The 18,448-nt window shown below is 51.2% G+C and overlaps 1 protein-coding gene across 1 annotated transcript in view; it reads right to left on the bottom strand.

The window, feature by feature from the left end:
• The window catches only part of LOC144175202 (uncharacterized), a 32,414-nt gene extending 18,883 nt beyond the window's left edge, over nucleotides 1–13,531 (bottom strand). Inside the window, exons 1-4 of the mRNA XM_077704304.1 lie at nucleotides 12,882–13,531; nucleotides 3,526–3,723; nucleotides 1,971–2,191; nucleotides 5–1,203 (exon numbers count right to left, since the gene is read on the bottom strand). Coding sequence (XP_077560430.1) covers nucleotides 5–1,203; nucleotides 1,971–2,191; nucleotides 3,526–3,723; nucleotides 12,882–13,531 — 2,268 coding nt within the window. The remainder of the gene's footprint in view (nucleotides 1–4; nucleotides 1,204–1,970; nucleotides 2,192–3,525; nucleotides 3,724–12,881) is intronic.
• Between the last annotated feature and the right edge of the window lie 4,917 nt (nucleotides 13,532–18,448).

Raw genomic sequence — 18,448 nt, 5'->3', positions numbered from 1 at the left:
TCACCATGGCAGCTTGGATGTGATCGTCTCCGTCCGGTTGTCGCAGAATGTACGAGTACTTGAGCAAGTGCGACGAGGTGACGAGCAGTAAGTAGAGGCCAGCTATGCTCACGTCGACAGAAGCGAGCACGTTGACGACGGCGGCTACCTTGTCCAGCGTGCGCGCCTGCAAGCGGGGGCGCCCGTTTTTATCCGCCCCATGGGATGGCGAGCGGCCACGCTCGTGTGGACGGTCTCTCAGCGCCTCAGAGAGCGCACTCAACTCAGGCAGAGGGTGCGGTAGGTCCGCCAGACTGACGACGCGGAACCGATCGACCAAGGGGTCGGCAGTCTTCCTGATGTCCTCAACCTGGGAATCCACAGCCAGGATGGCTTCGTAAGACTCCTTGCTCGCAGGGGGGTGAACCTCTGCCAGTGTGTCGTTGAGCAAACGTCGTACACGCTGGAGGTCACCGGCAGCTTCGTCGAGGGCGAGGCGCAGGGATTCCCCTAGGTCAATGTAGACGTCCCTACTGGCACTGAGCCTCGCACTCAGGACCGAGCAGAGGCCCGTGCCTAGGCAGCTCCTCATATCGTTGTCCAGCAGGGAAGGCAGAGTGTCGGCCCTTCCCCAAGCGTAGCCGTCGATTCCCGCCTGCTCCAAGAGCACCCGTAGTGATGGCCGCTGCGGCCCCAGAGTCGAGTTGTGCGCAAACTGCAAGCAGCTCGCGTAAAAACGTTCTATCCGGCAATCGCTGGTGCCGCAGAGACCCGGACGCTGCGAAGCGCCCTGAAGGCTGCGGTGCACGCGCGTAATGAAAGAGCGTAGGTTCGCCCGTGCGTAGCTGCCCGAGATGTCAGCGTTTGTTCGGCCAGGAACGCGGCCAGGCCACCCGCCACAAACGTATCGGTAGAAGTCGTCGCAGGGTTGTACGTCGCTGTCTGCGGTTTGCGCCAGCAGCCCCACGACTCCACGGCAGGCGATGCTGTAGCAGACGAGGCTGGCGTCGTTCTCGACAATGTCCGGCGCAGCGATGGCGGGTGCGCAGAGTGTTAGCGAGAGTAGCACGAGCAGCAGGATTATCCCAGCCGCCAGCGCCGTAGTGACGCAAGGCACGACGAGCTTCCGGTGCCGCGACGAACTTTTCTCTCGCAAGGTCCCGCCCGCCCGTTCCAATGTCTGCTCGCCGAAGGGCGCCGTAAATGTCCCGGCGCCGGTGGTCACTGCGGGAAAGCACAAGGGTCACGTGCATGAGAACACGCTGAGAATGAGGATCGGCACTGCGCGCCATCGACGCCTCGCGCTATAGGGACCGAGGACCGGATTCAGTAAGAATGTATACGAGGTACGTGCGTGTGCCACCACCTTGTTTTGTAGCGTCAGCTACACTGGCCATGGTTGAGCAGTTTCGCGTGGCTCCTGGAGAGCCGTGCTGCGCATGCGCGAGGAGCAGTGCCGTCTCACGGCGCACAGCTGGCGCGCCGGAGCCGCCGCTGCCGCGACTGGACTCGGCTGGATTGGATTTGATTGGAAATCGTTTAAGAAGCAGTAAGCATGGTAATCAGCTAATCCTATACAACCAGGAAACGTAAGAATTACCAGCTGAACCTTAGCTCACGCTAGATATATCCTGGCGTAGCCTAGATAAGGCACTACTAATTTTTCTCAGCAATCCAAAAAGGAATTAGCCCCTTATTTCTGCAGGCGCCAAATGAGGCGGGTGCACAGCACGCGCGTTACTGCCAATTTTAAGCTTATATTTATTTACAGCCCAACCATAACCGTAGAGATATTATAGCAGCGGGGCGGTATAACATTCAAATGACAAAATTATTTCCCATTGGTTATCCCCCTTATCGGTAGACCGTAAGCAGACTTGACTGCCTCGATTAAATTTTAACGACTACACTAAAAGAAGCCACTCGCTGCCAATGAAAGACGCGGGGCGAGTCGTGACGTCGACAAGAGTACCGTGCTCGGGGTCCTGTACCGCTTGCCGTGTCAGGGTCGTGCGGCTTGCAGCGTCTGCCGTCGGACGAAGAGGGTTTCTGAGGCCTGCCGCCGCCTTTCAGAGGGTTCTGGGTGAATCCGGGAGCGCGCGGTTCGCACCCCGTGGTCCTGCTGCGAAACAGTGTGTCGTGCACCGTGTCGATCGCTTCCAGCTCGGTGCTAGGACAGTACACGGACACGTGGGGTGTATTTTTGAGGCAGCTGCGGATGGAAATGAAACAGCATCAGCAACATAAGGGCGGTGCACGTGTTTGCCGATAAATCCCAAAAACACTCGCCGGTAAATTATTTCACAAATCGAACTCTTCCGACATACTCGAGTTTTAGAGGGCACGGTGCCAAAAAAAAAAAAAAAAGATGGTCGCGAAATTAGGACTGTAGTATGTCCCACAATTTGTGGGGACCGCTGGCCGACACCCCTTTTCCGCGTTTTAGTTAGTGTGCCTCAATTCACGCGTCCGCCGTACAAGGGGGGAGCCACCATTTTCGGTCACTCGCTGCCGCCGCAGCAAGTCATCGTGTCAAAACCGCGCTAAAGTTATCGCCGCAACGCGGTTTAGTGGTGAAGTTTGAATCATAGCATCTGTTTCACCCTGCTAGATCTTGTGGTTAACGAAAAGAACAACGCGTTGAGCGCTTTGACCTAATAGCGGCGGCACGGGACCGTTCAACGGGTACAGGGGCCGTCATCGAGGCACCCTATCGTTAGTTCGAACGGCCAGCGCCACCGCGGAGGGTACTTTTTGCATAGATTTTTTGCCTTCTCTCAAGGCACCAACGAAAAGACAGTTATCTTATCTCCCCAGTTCTGGTGCAGTGCTCGATTTGTGAATCCACATGAGACGCTTGAACAACGCCGCGCGTTGCAAACCTATGCGCCGATGCTTCAAATTAGTGTCCCCTGAAACCGGCACCATGCAGCTCACGAGTGATTTCGAAAGCTATCGGAGCTGTGGAATCATTAAAAGTGTTGAGCCTGCCGTGCTGGAGACTTCACACTGTCCGGTTTCCAATGCTTTCTCGCTGCCCGCTGGGGGTTGTCGCTGTCTGTCTGTATACCTCGGACGTTTAAAAGTGCATTTTCATTGCCTGGAATAATCAATCGAAAGCTTACCGCGCTTATATAGGGGACAGAAACCTTGTTCACAACGAACTATAAAGTTGTAACGCATACTAACGAGTATGGTTTGTAGAAAAGTATTTCTGCTTCTGTGTGTAGTATATGTGAATTCAAACCTTTCGTGCAGCTAAAACGCCCTCTCTTTGGTTGGGATCTGAGATCAGTTAACAGCCCTCTTATTTGTCATTTGAGACAGCTTAAAACTTCTCCACAGCAACTACGTATTTTGTTTTCCCATAAATTTTCTTCGCCGGGAAAAGTATTGGGCTACCCAGCTCGAAACTGCTCTGAAAAGAAATGAAAGCGACCAAACATTTCATCCCAGATGAAATGTTTGGACTATTGAGAATGCAGTTAAATTAGACTTTATAGCTAATAGCTTGTTTCGCAGTGTATTCGTATCAAGTAGACGTACCGCTTTTTATTCAGAGCGGTGGACACCACCGACTTTCGTGGGCCCAACGCCCGCGCTGCTTCAGTGCTTTGTCCGGGCTGCGGTGCTACAGCATTTGTCGGGTGCTCCACGGAAGGGAAGGCTTTATGGATGTCCCCGGAGGTGGCCTTGCCCTTGGTGCTTTTACGGCCATTCTGTTCGTCCGAGTGCGGGGAGCTGCTGAAAGATAAAAAAATTGTGGTTGATCTCTCTTTCATAGGAATCGGTAGAATACAAAAGTGAGATGTACCTTCACAGGATCAGTTTAATGTCTATTCTGCATCGATATGAACTTCCACATCGCTATTTATATTTCGTCAGTATGACCCCGGCAGACGCACCAACATTACACAGTGGATCACACGCGCAGGAGCACTGCGTAAACCTGAATGAAACCACACGCGCTCGCAAGCCACGCGAACGAAACCGAACCGGTTGCCGGCGAATCACTTTGTGAATCCGCTGCAGCGAAAGAGAATGATTTGCGGGCTGTATTGTGGGTGTGCTTGGCGAGCGACAACCGGCTGGCGCGTCGCTTTCGCAAATGTGCGACCACTGCGTCCCTGCTCCGTGGAGTGTACCGCCGACGGCTGCGTTGCGACGAGCTCAGCTGGCGCCAAATGTCGGCGCTCATTAGCATCGTAATGCACTATTTCGCTGCACCTCTCTTAGACCGCAGCACCATCGAAATAGAGAAGGGCTCGTTCATGCGGCCGTCTGTGCTTCAGCTCGTATCGGAGTCGGTAAAGCGCCTGGTACATCCCGTTGCGGCGACGGAGCACCCGGCTAGTATCCTGGAGTGACGGATATGACGGGAGTCACATCATGGGGAATGCGTTAAAAAAAGAAAAGAAGCAATTCGGCAAGCGGCCCAAAGCGACACCAGGGATGTGCTGCGCACACCGGCAAGAACGGTTTCACACGGGTGGCTAGCCAAGTGCTCATGCGCACGTGTGAAGGGAAGAATTCAGTAAAAAAAAATCAAAGCACCTGCCTTGCGAGAAAGACGGTTTAAACGAGAAGCTTTCTCCCGTGCAACCTAAGTCCAAGTCCAAATTCCATACTGCCTCGTATTGTTGTAATAACGAAACCGGATAGACGTCGGCATTTTAACGCCAGGGACCCAGGTTAGGTAGTGACCACGGGAGGCGCGTTTTTCCTCGAGTGCTTGATCTGCTTTTGTGCAAACCCATTGTGTAAGTTGGCTTTTCTGCAGTGCGCTATGTAGCGGCATCTAATGCCATCAGGGAGGAATAGGAAGCTTAGCTTTATTAAGCGCAGCACTGAGAGACAGCACGTCATAAGCCACGTTTACATTGACCCGACGAGGGAAAGTTGAGAAAAACGGGTTTTTTTCCCGACTCAACGCACCCATGTATAAGCGGACGGGGTGATGAGGGGTGAAGGGGGGGGGGGTCAGTCCAAAAACTGTTTATTTCGACTCGACGTGCCTCGTCGGATCAGCGTCAACGGGGCTCTACATACGCGGCCCGCGAGATGGGACGTTCGGCAAGACGATGCACAGCGAGTGCAATTGGACACCTCGTTGGACGTTTAATCTCACCTTTTACGCCTTTTGCTGGAGCTTCTACGGCGGGGCACTGGCGACGTCTTGAGGTGTTCCCCCACTGCAACTTGCGGCGAGACGGCGCTTGGAGGGGTACGCGCTTTCGGAGGCGTATTCGCTTCGCTCTCATTCGTCGTGATCAGGGGCTGGCGGCGCTTTTCAGTGTCGGGATATTGGCGGAGCTTCGATTTGTCTGCTTGCGGGGAGAAGGGGACGGGAGGGCTGGCCTGCCACCGCCAGGGCCTGGTTATCTTGAGGGAGGTCGTGCCGCTCGTCTCGACATCGGACGAGGTATCGGAGTCCAGAGGCGCTTCGTCACCTTTCATGGTCGCAGGCAGCCGATCGCGAACGGGCTATAGCAAATGGCGATGTGTCAGTCTAGCGAGCTACCCTACTCGAGAAATTTCTTCAAAAGATCGCGTGGGGCGCGAGTGTATTTTTCCCCTGCTTCTTTTTCATACATGATGATGATTATGATCATCATCGTCATACGCAGGCATCATCGTCCTCATCAGCGACGTGGTAGGGGGCGGCCGAAAGATAGATGGGCAGATGATATCAAGAAGTTTGCGGGGATAAATTGGTGGCAGTTAGCACAGGACAGGGATAATTGGAGATCCATGGGAGAGGCTTTTACCCTGCAGAGGGCGTAGATAGGCTGCTGCTGCTGATGATGATGATTACAACGCGGACCCGGCCCGCTGCTTTGGTTTCTGGGGCCATTAAGTCAGCACGGTCAAGAGGCATCCTGGAGTAGGGACGCCTCACCACTACCATATACTTGTTTTCGTTTTGCTCCAATAAACATTTACTACTACTACATTAATTTACCCTCTGCGCGGGGACACATTAGAGGAGGAGGAGGAGGAGGAGGAGGAGGAGGAGGAGGAGGAGGAGGAGGAACAACTTTATTTGAATCACCGGCAGCTAGGACGTGTTACCGATAAGGTCAACCCCATCCGCTCAATTGGGTCCTTCAAAAACAGTTGTCTAGCTGTTGAGAAACGGCGACAGTCGAGAAAAAAATGTTCGATTGTTTCGGGGACCTGGCACCGCACACATAGTTCTGTAGGTGAAAGTTCTGATCTGAACAGATAGAAATTAAGCCTTGGAACCCTGCAGCGCAGCTCGGTGAAGGTCACCTCGCATTGCCGAGAGCCACAAAAATGAACATTCCACCCGAACTTTAGATGTTGGAACTCTTCAAATCATAAAAGTGAATCGGAACGGGTGGCGTCTAAATGCCAATATCGTCTTAATCTCGCAGATGCAAATAGAGCCAGATTAGGAATTCTGAATTGAATGGGAGCTGTGGCAGCGACATTAGCTAAATGGTCCGATTGGTCATTGCCCCTGATGTCCCTATGGCCAGGTACCCAAGACAAGCGTACCTCCTTCACGTGCCTAGGAACAAAAAATAATAGTGTGCGGTACAATGGAGAGTCCGAAGAGGAAGTTAATGCCGATATAACTGCCATCCAATCAGATAATATGATGATTTTTGATACATGCTGCAATACTTTGCATAGGGCGAGAGCTATTGCTAAAAATTCGGCCATAAAAATGGGTGTGTAATCCGGCATTCGTAGCGAATAACTCCAATCTAAAGATTGTGAAAAAATACCAATTCCAGCTTTCTCGCCATTTTGAAATGCATCAATATAAATCACAGAAGAAGCAGGATACTTGGATAAATACTCATTAAAATAGCGGCTAATAGCGAGCATGGTAGAAGCTTTGCAGCGGAAGGGAAGGGGTTTGGAAGTAAAACTCAGTTTCTCGCTCGATTGTGGATACCGGAATAACCTCATATAACGTAACAGAAATACAATCCAGGCATGATTGAACGAATTGGGGGGAGATACGTTTAGGCCACGGAGATGTAAAAAATATACTCGGAGCACAAATAAATACAGGCTTGGCAGCCCCAGAGGGGGCTTCGTACATGCGGAGGTAAGTTTGCACCGTGAGCAAGAGAAAACGGACCTTAAGTTCAGGAACGCGTGCCTCTAAGTACAGAACTCGGTTCGAGATGAACCGGGGAAGGCCAAGACAAAATTGAAGAATGCGCCTCTCCAACAGGTATCACGGACGCAGTTTGTAGATAGGACAACTGCAAAACAAGACGCACCCAAACTCCATGACTGGCCGGGCGTAGGCTCGGAACAACAGCAAAAGTGTGTCCCGGCGCATTCCTGCTCGTTTCCCACGTAGTCTTTTCATGCGACCAAATGCTCTCTCCGCTTTTGTGGCTGATGCGTTAATATGTGCCTGCCAATCAAGAGTAGACGTATATGTAACACCAAAATATTTCAGCGAATCGAGCTACGGAATGACTTGATTTTTGTAAGCGAAAGAAATTGAAATTGTTCCTACAACCGGGAAGACAAGCAAAGCACTCTTCGACACATTTAACGTTAAATAAATGCTATCAAGCCATGTCTCCAAGGCAGATAAATAGGCCTGCAAACGGTCATATAGCGAATGAATGTCGACTGCGGCCGCAAAAAACGCTATATCATCCGCATAAACGTAGGTTGTTACATCTGGGGATATAGGAATGTCACTCATAAGGATGTTAAAAAGTAAAGGCGATAAAACCGATCCTTGAGGCACACCTCTTTGTGGAAATCTTCCTGAAGATAGCCTTCCGTTTGTACAAAAGAATTCCCGATCAGCCAAAAACTCCCTAATCCAAGGAAAAAGGTATGTAGGCAAGTTTATACGCGCTAGTTTGTCAAGTAAGATACCATGCTCGACACTGTCATAAGCCTTAGCTGCATCTAAGGTCACTAGTGCCGAAACCAGTTTCCCTTTTTGTGCTAAGCGGATCCTCGCCTCTAAGTCCACATGAGCGTTCCAAAAAAAAACATCCCCGCCTAAAACCAATCTGAGCAGGACTGAGTACTTGCCTGTCCTGCATGAAAGAAGTCATCCGTTTGAAAAGTATTCGCTCTATTAATTTTATTATGTTGGAGGTCAGAGCAATCGGCCTTAAGTTGTCTAAATCGTAACCCTGACCTGGCTTTTTTTGGAGCAAAATTATCTTGGACACTTTCCAGTTGAGTGGAATCCAACAAAACCTGAGGGATGATTTTATCACATTCAATAGAACCACTTGGAATTCCTCAGCCAAAAATTTAATACCACCAACAGTCACGCCATCAGGCCCCGGCGCCGCAGAACGTGTGATGGACAAGGCCTCCGTCAGATTCCAAGATGAGACTGGCATAAAATCATCCGTTTCTGGAGGACCGATAAGACGGAAGTTATTACGACGAGAAGAAAAGCGAACCGCAAGACCTCTAGCAGAGCGCTCAAGAATCCTGGCCTCTTCAGCAGAAGTCAAGACCTCAGATGACTGTAACTCCTTGATAGAAACCGCCCGATTGCTTGCCATGAACTTATAGAGCGCTGCTTTATTTTTTGAATTCGAAAGAAAGTCATTGAGATTTATAATGTAATTCATTTTAGCTTTAGCAAATGTACGTTTGAACACTGCTGCCATGTACTTATAGTTTATCCAATTTACAGGACAGTGATTGTGCAGAAGAGTCCTCAGAGCTGCTTTTCTACGGCGATAATCTCGGCTGCAATCAGAGTTCCACCAGTTAAAGACCTTTTGCTGTGCGCTACAATTGACTGTGAACTCAGCGTTTTTTGCTGCTGCCTGCAAAGACTCCATCGTTTGCTGAGCATCTACAATGGACTCAGTGGTCTGCATTGATGTAAAGCAATCCCGCAGTGCCCCCTGATAAATTCGAGCGTTAATAAATTTTTTCTTTCTGACCTCAATTCTAGTTAGAGGGACACCTACCGTAAACTCAATAGGAAAATGACCACTGCTTGAACCGCAGGGTAATGTACCCCAGGACGCGACTTGTACATTGCCTGAGGAGAAGGTCAAGTCCACGGCCGATCGAGATCCGCCACGCAAAAATGTAATCGCCCGGGAATTATGACAGGAAAGGTAATTCTCCTGAAGCCAGTGCCAGAGCTCTAAACCACGAGAGTCCGTTCTGAAGCCCCAAGAAACGTGGTGAGCATTGAAGTCACCGGCAACAATAACTCTCGATTTACTGGCTGTAAAACTGTCCAGTTTATCTACTCTACGGAAGCCTACCGGAAAATAAACAATGACGATGGAGATCGGAGGACTCCCAGGAAGAAGCAAGTCTACCGAGAGAACTTCGCCACTGGGTGACATCAGTTCCAAAGACGAAAATGCTCTGTGACAAAGTTTTGAAGAAACTAAGGTTAGTAACCCACCCCCTCTACTATTGCGGTCTAATCTAAAGGCCCGATAATTTCCCAAAGCAAAAAAATTGTCCTTAGAAAGCTATGATTCTTGAAGGAGGACAACATCAGGAGAGTAATTTGCAACTAGACACTTGAGATCAACAGAAGAAGAAAATTCATCTTTAGGGGAGATACGCCTCTTCTGTTTTGTGGGGAGAATTTTATTTGTGGAAACGTCATTCACTTCCATGACGTAGGAGTGTCGATGTCTACAGCCGGGGCGGCTTTTCCAACCTCGTCATTACTAACAAGCGAACTCCCTTCGGACCGACTGCCTCATCGCTACCCCAGTCTGGAACTGATTCTGCTGTATTCCGTGAGGAGCAGCCTGCAATAGCCTGGGCATCATGTGCTTCAGAGTGCGTTACAAGCTGAGGTTCAGAAGTAGAACATTTGGCCTGGTGGTTAATAGGAACATCCGGTAGTGAGCATCCTAACTTTGCCGCCAAAAGGTTTGTGACATGCGTCAGCGTGACAAGAGTCTCAGTAAGCGGAGCGACCACTTGCTGCATTACCTGCGTGATGGACTTTTCAATTAGTGGAGTAATAGTCGCTGGAAACGCGGCATCAGCAGCGGAACTTGTTTCGTGAATTGCGGCCGCATAACCATGTGTACGACTTTTCAACAGAGCCGAAGCCTCAAACCTAGAGCAGCGGTTTTTTCTCATTATCTCTAAGAGGGAACGTTCATGAGACCTGGTCGGGCAGTTGGAATACGTCGCTTCGTTGGCTACCTTACAGAGACAGCAGAGTTCGATGTCTGATCGACAGGATTGCGCATCATGACTGTCTCCACACTTTTTGCACCTAAGACTGGACTTGCATCCTCGAAATGTGTGGCCAAATCTCCAACACTTCCGGCACTGCAGTGGCCTAGGCTCAAAAGGGTCTACCCTATACACCAGCGGCCATGCCATCAACTCAGAGGGACATTTTAGTCCTGCAATAGTCACGATAACAGACACGGTTGGGATCCGCCGTCCATTCTCCCCTCTGCTACAGCGGTAGACTGCCGTCACACCTGCCATCTTGAACTCATCTAGTACTTGTTCGGGAGACTGGGTGAGATCAACGTCCCGAACAATGCCCCTCACACAAGCGAGGTGCGCCGGAATGAAGGCGTTCACGGGAACCGAGGCAAACGATGTGCACCGCAGCAGGTCCGCGACACAATCTAGGTCTTTAGATCGGCACAAAAGGCCTGCCCTGCCGTATTGCCTTACTTCCGAGATAGCCATGTAATGTTGGCTCACTAGTTTCAACTGCTCTTGAAGGAGTTTTGAATTTTTTGCTCGAATCACCCCGTCATCGGCGGGGACAAGTGCCACCGGAATGCTCTCTACGCCGTGCCGCTTGAATGCCTCTAAGGGTAAGCTGCTTGCAGCCAAGCTGGCGGACCAAGACGCCATGCTGGTCCCCGGGGAACCTAGGGCCATAGCCCTAATATCCCCCACCGCTACAGGATTGCAACGATTTGGCCCAACTTTAAGAACTTTAGCCCTGGCCAAAATACCCACTCACGGTACCGATGTGCAGACGTGACAGCCTCAGAAGGCACAGCGAAGAGTCGAAGAGTCTATTGGCGCATCAAAGCTGGGGTTTGCAAAAAGGGATATATATAATTGCATTCAAAATTTTCTTTCTGCCTCAGGTCGTTTGAGTTGCTAAAGGGTGCTGATTAATGGGTAATTCGGGTTTCATTCACAACGAAGTTTCCTTTTACAGCCTCTTCCCGGAAATAAGCATTTTGAAGTCCCCATGCATTATTTAACCCGTTTAGCCCCATAGGTCGGCGTACTCACTCGTGAGTACACTCATTTGTACTCATTTGTACTCAAACTCACGAGTGAGTACGATGATGAGTGATCACACACCCAGAAAAAAATAGTGAGTACGATGACGAGTGAGTACAGGGGTAAGTCCACTACTCGTGAGTACAGTACTCATGAGTACACTACTCATGAGTATGAGTACTCATGAGTACAGTATTCATGAGTATGAGTACTCATGAGTTTGAGTACTAATGAGTATGAGTACTCATGAGTACACAGCACTCATGAGTACACATCACTCATGAGTACACAGTACTCATGAGTACACATCACTCATGAGTACACAGCACTCATGAGTACAATACTCATGAATACTGTTTTTGCGAGTGCTTGCACTCTTGAGTATATGCACTCCTGAGTACAGTAGTGCAAACAGTAGTGCAAACAAGAAAACGGACGACAAAAGCTGCCACCCGAAGACACGCAGAAAAACGCAGTTTACGGCCACGGCTGCACCGACAACCCCCGAGCTCCCCTGAGCCCGACCCGGCCTGAGAACAAGAGGAGACACCAGACGCAACGCGAGTGCTTACGTTCCGTTTTGCTTTGTCGCATGTACTTGCCTTCGCGCAGTAAGTCGCCCAACGACAGTGCACCGCGTCAGACGTTTTCTTCCTCTGTCCTGATTTATATGTAACCTGTGTTTTTCTAATCAATTAAACAATTTATTTTTTCTACTTAGTCTTTCATTCGAGTTACGACCTAGCTAACAGTGCAGATAAGTTTATTATTCGTGAGTAATACAAATTGAGTACTCATGAGTACAGATTGAGTACTCATGAGTGCAGAATGAGTAGTACTCATGAGTGCAGAATGACTAGTACTCATGAGTGAAAAATGAGTAGTACTCATGAGTATTACTCATGAGCAGTAGTACTCATTGAGTACTCATGAGTACAGATTGAGTACTCATGAGTACAGAGTGAGTACTCATGAGTACAGATTCAGTACTCATGAGTACAGATTGAGTACGAATACTCGTGAGGACAAATGATTTTGAGTACAAGTGAGTACGATTACAAATGACTATTTGATGAGTGAGTACGAGTGATTTTGTGAACAGACGAACTTTTTGAGTCTGAGTTTGATTGAGTACAGCGTGAATGAAAAAAATTGTGATTGAGTTTGAGTGAGTTCTTTCTGTTTTGCCGACCTATGTTTAGCCCTGGCCAATCCCCCCTTGTGGGTACGTGCCAAAATGTTTGAGGGCATCATCATCATCATCAGCTAGGACATGGCCGTTACGTCGCGGAGACCTGCCTGGTGCCCGGGCCTACTCACGCTTCCCAGGTGGGGTTGCGTTTTCGGGCCGCTGGCGTGCCAGGGCAGCCTTCGCCTGCTGGACGGCCTGGATTTGTGCACTGTAGTCTTTAGCGTTCATGGCTTCTGTGATATGAGAGGGCAGAGTTCCTTACGCTGCCTCGGCAGGCTGTGTCCTGCAGTTCCAGAGTATATGACTGAGTGTCGCACGCGCACTATCACATACACGGCTCATTTCACTTTTGCATACACCGGGGCACAGATATTTTGCAAGCACTGGGCTAAGGAGCGATTCGGTCTGTAATTGTCTGTAGAGAACTGCTTCTCCCAGATTTACATTTGGGTGAGGTGGCGGACGTCGTCTTCGGGTCTGCCGGTACCACTCCAAGATGTCCCCGTATGTGGTGAGGGGGTCGGGCATCTCTACGTCGCCGGACGGGTCCGGCGAGGAGGCCAGACTCGTGGACGCCGTGTGTCTGGTGAGCTCGCGCGCGGCGGAGTCGGCCTCCTCGTTCCGGTTCGTCAGTCCGCCGCGGAGGCCCAAGGGACCCACATGGGCGGGGAACCATCGGAGTGCCACCGGCAGCCCGTTGGTACGCGCACTGCACAGCACTTTCACAGTGTTTGGGTTCACTTGGTTGGTTGCGTATGCCAGCATTAGCATTGCCGACTTGGAGTCACTTAGTACCGTGGTTGTTTGCGGGTCCACGATGGCCAAGGCTATAGCCATCTCTTCGGCTTGCTTCACATTCTGCGCCTTGAAGCTGCTAGCTGACTTTACTGAACCGTCCGTGGCCGCCATCGCCACGGCAACGTAGGTATTGGGTCTTGCGTAGGTATTGCGCCAGTGTCTGTGGCGTACGTAGATGTGAGGGCCCTCGCCCGAGCGAGCCGTGGTTTCTTTGTTGTGTTCCGAGTGCATATGCTTGGGCAGTGGGTGCACGTACAGCCTCTCGAGCGTGCCCTTAGGCAGGGAGGCTTCGTGGTCAGACTGGAGCTGCCTTGGTTGTTGCTGTGGGCGCAAACCCATGGGCGCTGTAGGATGTAACGGCTTGTCCGGGTGGTCGTCAGCCTCTCGAGTTGTGCTGTTTGCTGTGCTTCGGCAATCTCCTCTAGGGTGTTGTGTACCCCTAGTTCTAGGAGCTTGTCTGTGCGAGTACAAGCATATAGCCCCAGTGCTGCCTTGTATGCTTTGTGGATGAGCGCCGCAATCTTCCTTCGCTATGCGGCTTGCCAGTTGTGGAAGGCCCCGACGTACGCAATGTGACTGACGACGAACGATTGAACCAGGCGCAGAAGGTTTGCTTCTTTCATTCCGGCGTGAAGGTTGGAGATTTTGCGTATGAAACGAATGGCCGCCGTGGTCTTCGCCTCCAACTTGTGGATCGTCAGACCGTTCCGTCGATGGGCGTCGAGGTAGAGGCCTAGGACGCGCAGGGTCTGGACCCGTGGGATGGTGGTACCGTCTCTTGTGTGTAGTCTTATGTTGTCAGCCGCGGAAGCGCATGGCTTGCGTTCTCGATGCGATAGGATTAGCAACTCTGATTTGGCCGGCGAACAGACCAGACCCGTGCCTTCTAGGCGGGTCTCCACTACTTCGATGGCACGTTGCAGGGTTTCTTCGATGTGGCCGTCGCTTCCCTTCGCTACTGAGAGCGTAATATCGTCAGCATAGATGGTATGACCAAGGTCCGGGATGCGTGCGAGGTGGTTGGCCACGTCGATCATTACTAAGTTGAACAAAATGGGGAAGATCACCGCGCCTTGCGGGGTCCCAACACTGCCTAAGGTCTTAGGTGATAGCTGAGTGTCTCCGGCATGGATGGTTGTGGTGCGGTTTGACAGGAAGTCTTTGATGTAATTAAATGATCTTTCACCCATGTTTAGCCGCGAGACCTGGGTCAGTATCGCCGCGTGGTGGACCTTGTCGAAGGCGCTTTGTAGATCTAACCCCAGCACCGCTCGATTGTCGAGGGGCGGGGAGTCGACTACCTCGTGTTTGAGCAGTAGCATCGCGTCTTGCGTGCCTAGCTTTGCTCTGAAGCCCACAAGGGTGTTGGGGTACAGTTCTGCCGTTTCTAAGTATAGCTGCCATCTGTTCAGTAAAACGTGTTCGAGCACTTTGTCCACGCAGGACGTGAGGGACATCGGACGAAGATTGTCGACGTGCGGGGGTTTGCACGGCTTGGGGATCAGGACCGTCTTTGCTTTCCATTGTCTAGGTAGCCTGCCCGAATGCCAGCACTCATTGAAGCAACGAGTGAGCGCTGTAACGCCCGAGTCCGGCAAATTTCGCAGCATCTTGTTTGTGACGTTGTCGGGACCAGCCGCCGACTTGCAGTTGATAGTTTGTAACACCGCTCGTACCTCCCACTCCTCAATGTCCCGATCGAGGAGGGCGTTCTCGTCCCCCGCGTATCCCGGTAACGGCTCGGGTGGGGTGGCAGGCAGGTAACGTGCATCTAAGCGTTTTCGGACTTCGGCTTCTCCGAGCTCTTTCGTGGCTCGGTGCAGGGTTCGTGCCAAATTGTGGCGTTGCGTACCCTTGGATTTAGTCTCGTCAAGTAGGTAGCGTAGGAGGTTCCAGGTGCGGCTCTTATGCATCTGTCCGTCCGCTTCCTGGCAGACCACGTGCCACTGCTGCCGACACAGAACGGTGCAGTGCTCCTCGATCTCGCGGTTGATCTTGGCGATTTTCTTTCGTAGCTTGGTGTTGTGGCGCTGGCCCTTCCAGCGCCGTCGTAAGGATTGTCTCGCCTCGATCAGGTGCGCCAGGTGACTGTCGACGTTAGCAACGGATTCGTCCGTCTCGATCTCTGAGGTGGCCGTTTCCGTCGCCGTTCGCAGCGCCTGCGTCCACTGCTCGATGTCTTCAATGTCTGTCGGTACGCTTTCCATGGACTTGCGGAAGGCGTTCCAGTGCGTGATGTTGTGCTTGCGCGTATTTGGGGCCTGCATTGCCGACCGTAGTGGCACGAGCACCTCGACGATGAAATGATCGCTGCCGAGGTTCTGCCCCGTGTTTCGCCACCGGGCGTGCATGCCGTTACGAGCGGGTCTGTAGAGCGTGAGATCTGGGTTCGTGTCTCGGTGGACCGACGTGCCGATGCGGGTAAATGCGTTAGAGAATTCGCTAGAGCTGACTATACTTACAGTGGGTATAGTGATGATAATTTAAGTAATGTAGAAAGACGGAGAGAGGAAATGACATTTGTCTTGGCTTGGCTATAGGTGTCATTCATTGAAAAGTTTAGCGGTCAATTCCTTCGCTTGGCAACACTGGAAACGGCCACGGACATGGCCGAAGCTCCATGCATATATGGCACAGCCTGTGCTACTGCGTCCGCACCATGCAGGAAAAAGAAACACCGGCGTGCGTTGTCTTCTCCGTTTCAACCCGATTCTCAACGGTGGTGTCAGAAGAGATGTTGTTAATTGGACTGATATTGGAGTTGAAACATTACTTTGCATTCGGTGGGGTAGAGGTTGGAACGTCCCGCACACAACACGTTCTTGCAACGCACGGACAAGTACCGCCATCCCGCGAAGCCCGACGTAACCAGTGGCGGCGCACTGACATAGTTGCCTGCATGCGTGCCTCGCCAGTGAATAGAACGTATACACCAGAATTTTCTCCGCGTCGGCCATTTTTCGGCGACCGCTGCGCCATCTCGCGGGTATTTCTTGGGGGGTGCGGGGCGAGCAGACGACGTCGCCTTCACATGCTGCAGCTCCGTGCCGCACGAGGGTATCGGACGTCTGAGCGGAATCGAAAATCTGTAAGTATTATTGATACGGTATGTTAACCGCGCGAAGTTTAACAGTGCTTCAAGGAGAACGTTCAAAGCGTCCGAGAGCTGTCAGGTTTGCCTATAAATTCTGTTTTCAACCCGCGAAGGCGGCGTGCCACCCGACACGCGCTTTGTTCTGACGGGGCTTGCCTGTGAGGCTATACGTCTCGCCATGGCAGCGAGACCAGACGGGCCGCATAACACAGTGTTCCCGTTAGTGCAGCGGCCCGTCAGGCCGCTGCACTAACGACAGGCTCCGCGAGCATGATTACAATGTGACTCGTGCTGTGAGTGCCCACCTCGGTATCCACTCCCGTGATTGTGGCTGCCTTCCCGATTTTACACGCACCCGCATTTTGGCCAGGCATAAAGACAAGACGGTTCGGGAGATTATCGAAGCTGCCGAGATAGTCAGGCTGAGGGAACACTGTGTAAGTGCGCCTTCAGTGGCTCTGACGCATAAAGAATTGGCCTTCCTGCGTGACTTTTCATGTCAGCGATGATTACCTAGTGCCACGTGTGTTTTGTGTACTTGCGTGTGTGCACTTTTAGCGATTACTTGCCTATAGGTTTTTTCATTCCTGACCGGTGTAAAGTAGTTGAAAGTTAGCGCTCGTCCCGTTTGTTCCTCAATCGTCCGTCGTCGTTTTTGCGACCATTTTAACTATGTACCAACAAGCCCAACTGGTTCTCAATGACTACATAAGCTACTCGTCCGGGCGTCATTACGCCATTGTTGGCTGCTACAACAATCAACGTAATCGCAAAGTGCTCATACAAGAAACGTGCGAAGTGCACCACAACAAAAGAAGCGTCTGCATGTGCGGAGTATGTTCGCTGCACAGATTTCCTGCATCCGTTGAGTTCCACCGCGATTGGGTCGTCGCGCCGGATCGGAGAGACTTCGAACCTAGCAAATTTGCGAGAGTAAGTACGATCGTACGGTGCTTAATTTGGAAGCGCTGTTTATTCACCCTCATGCTCTATCTCAATAGTTATCGCACGTTTCTGGGCTCTCGAAGTAATCTCTCTTCATTTCATCGACTGGAAGCGGTCAAAAATCAACCCGATACCTATGCATGCAGCTCAGGTACACGAAAAAGGAGGCCGAAAGCGAAATAGTAGCGTCGCGGTGGCGGAGCACGCCCGGTTGTTTCGGTAAATCGCTGTTTGCGGTTTCCACCCGCCCCTGAAACACAGCAGTTCTTTTGAGCAAGCAAACGACCGTGAAATCTTGGTGTACCTCATTCGTTGCTTCTGTTTTGGTAGCAGAAAACGGTGTTAAACGGCGGCAAATATTGCTAAAACATATTTTACTTTTATGACCATGTGTGTCTACGACCTGCACAGCTAAACCGAATATATCAGGGCCTGGCTACAGAAACAACTCACGTTCGCGCACCGGCAGCAAAAGAGGCCATGCTTAGAAATTTGCCTTGCCGCGCGATCGGAGGCATTCGCTGAATGTGCCAACCCACTGGCTTCAGGGAGTACGTATACGAGGCATTCGCAGGATACATATTTGCCGCCGCATAACACTCTTTTCTGATACCAACACAAGGGCAAAGAATTAGGTACACGAAGATATCACGGCCGTTTGCTTGTTCAAAAGAACGTTTTTTTTTTCCGCGGCTGGTGCGAACCGTGAACAGCGATTTACCGACATGACCGGGCGTGCTCTGCCACCGCGACGCTACTATTTCGCTTTCGGCTTACCTTTTTCGCATACCCGAACTGCAGCATAGGTGTGGGGTTGATTTTTGTCGGCTTTCCGTCGATGAAATGGACAGAAAATAATACCTCATGAGCACAGAAATGTGTGGAGGATTGAGCATGAAGGTGAATAAAGAGTTCTTCCAGAAGCCCCGCACAACCGTGATTATTCTCGCAAACTTGCTAGGTTCGAAGTCTGTCCGATTCAGCGCGACGACCCAATCGCAGTGGCACTCAACGGACGCAGGAAATCTGTGCATCGAATAGACACCGCACATGCGGACACTTTTGTCGTGGTGCACTTCGCACGTTTCTCGTATGAGGACGCTGCGCCTACATTGGTTGTTGCAGCCAACAACGGCGTAATGACGCCCGGACGAGTAGACTCTTGACATGCCAAGTAAAGAAAATGACGGCCACATTCCCTGAATTAAGAAAATAAA

The sequence above is a fragment of the Haemaphysalis longicornis genome, unplaced genomic scaffold, assembly GCF_048455015.1.
Source record: "Haemaphysalis longicornis isolate Haplotype H1 unplaced genomic scaffold, Haemaphysalis longicornis Haplotype H1 scaffold_3, whole genome shotgun sequence".
Classification (NCBI taxonomy): Eukaryota; Metazoa; Arthropoda; class Arachnida; order Ixodida; family Ixodidae; genus Haemaphysalis; species Haemaphysalis longicornis.
The sequence above is the reverse complement of the archived record's forward strand: the minus strand, read 5'-3'. Positions and strand labels throughout refer to the sequence as shown.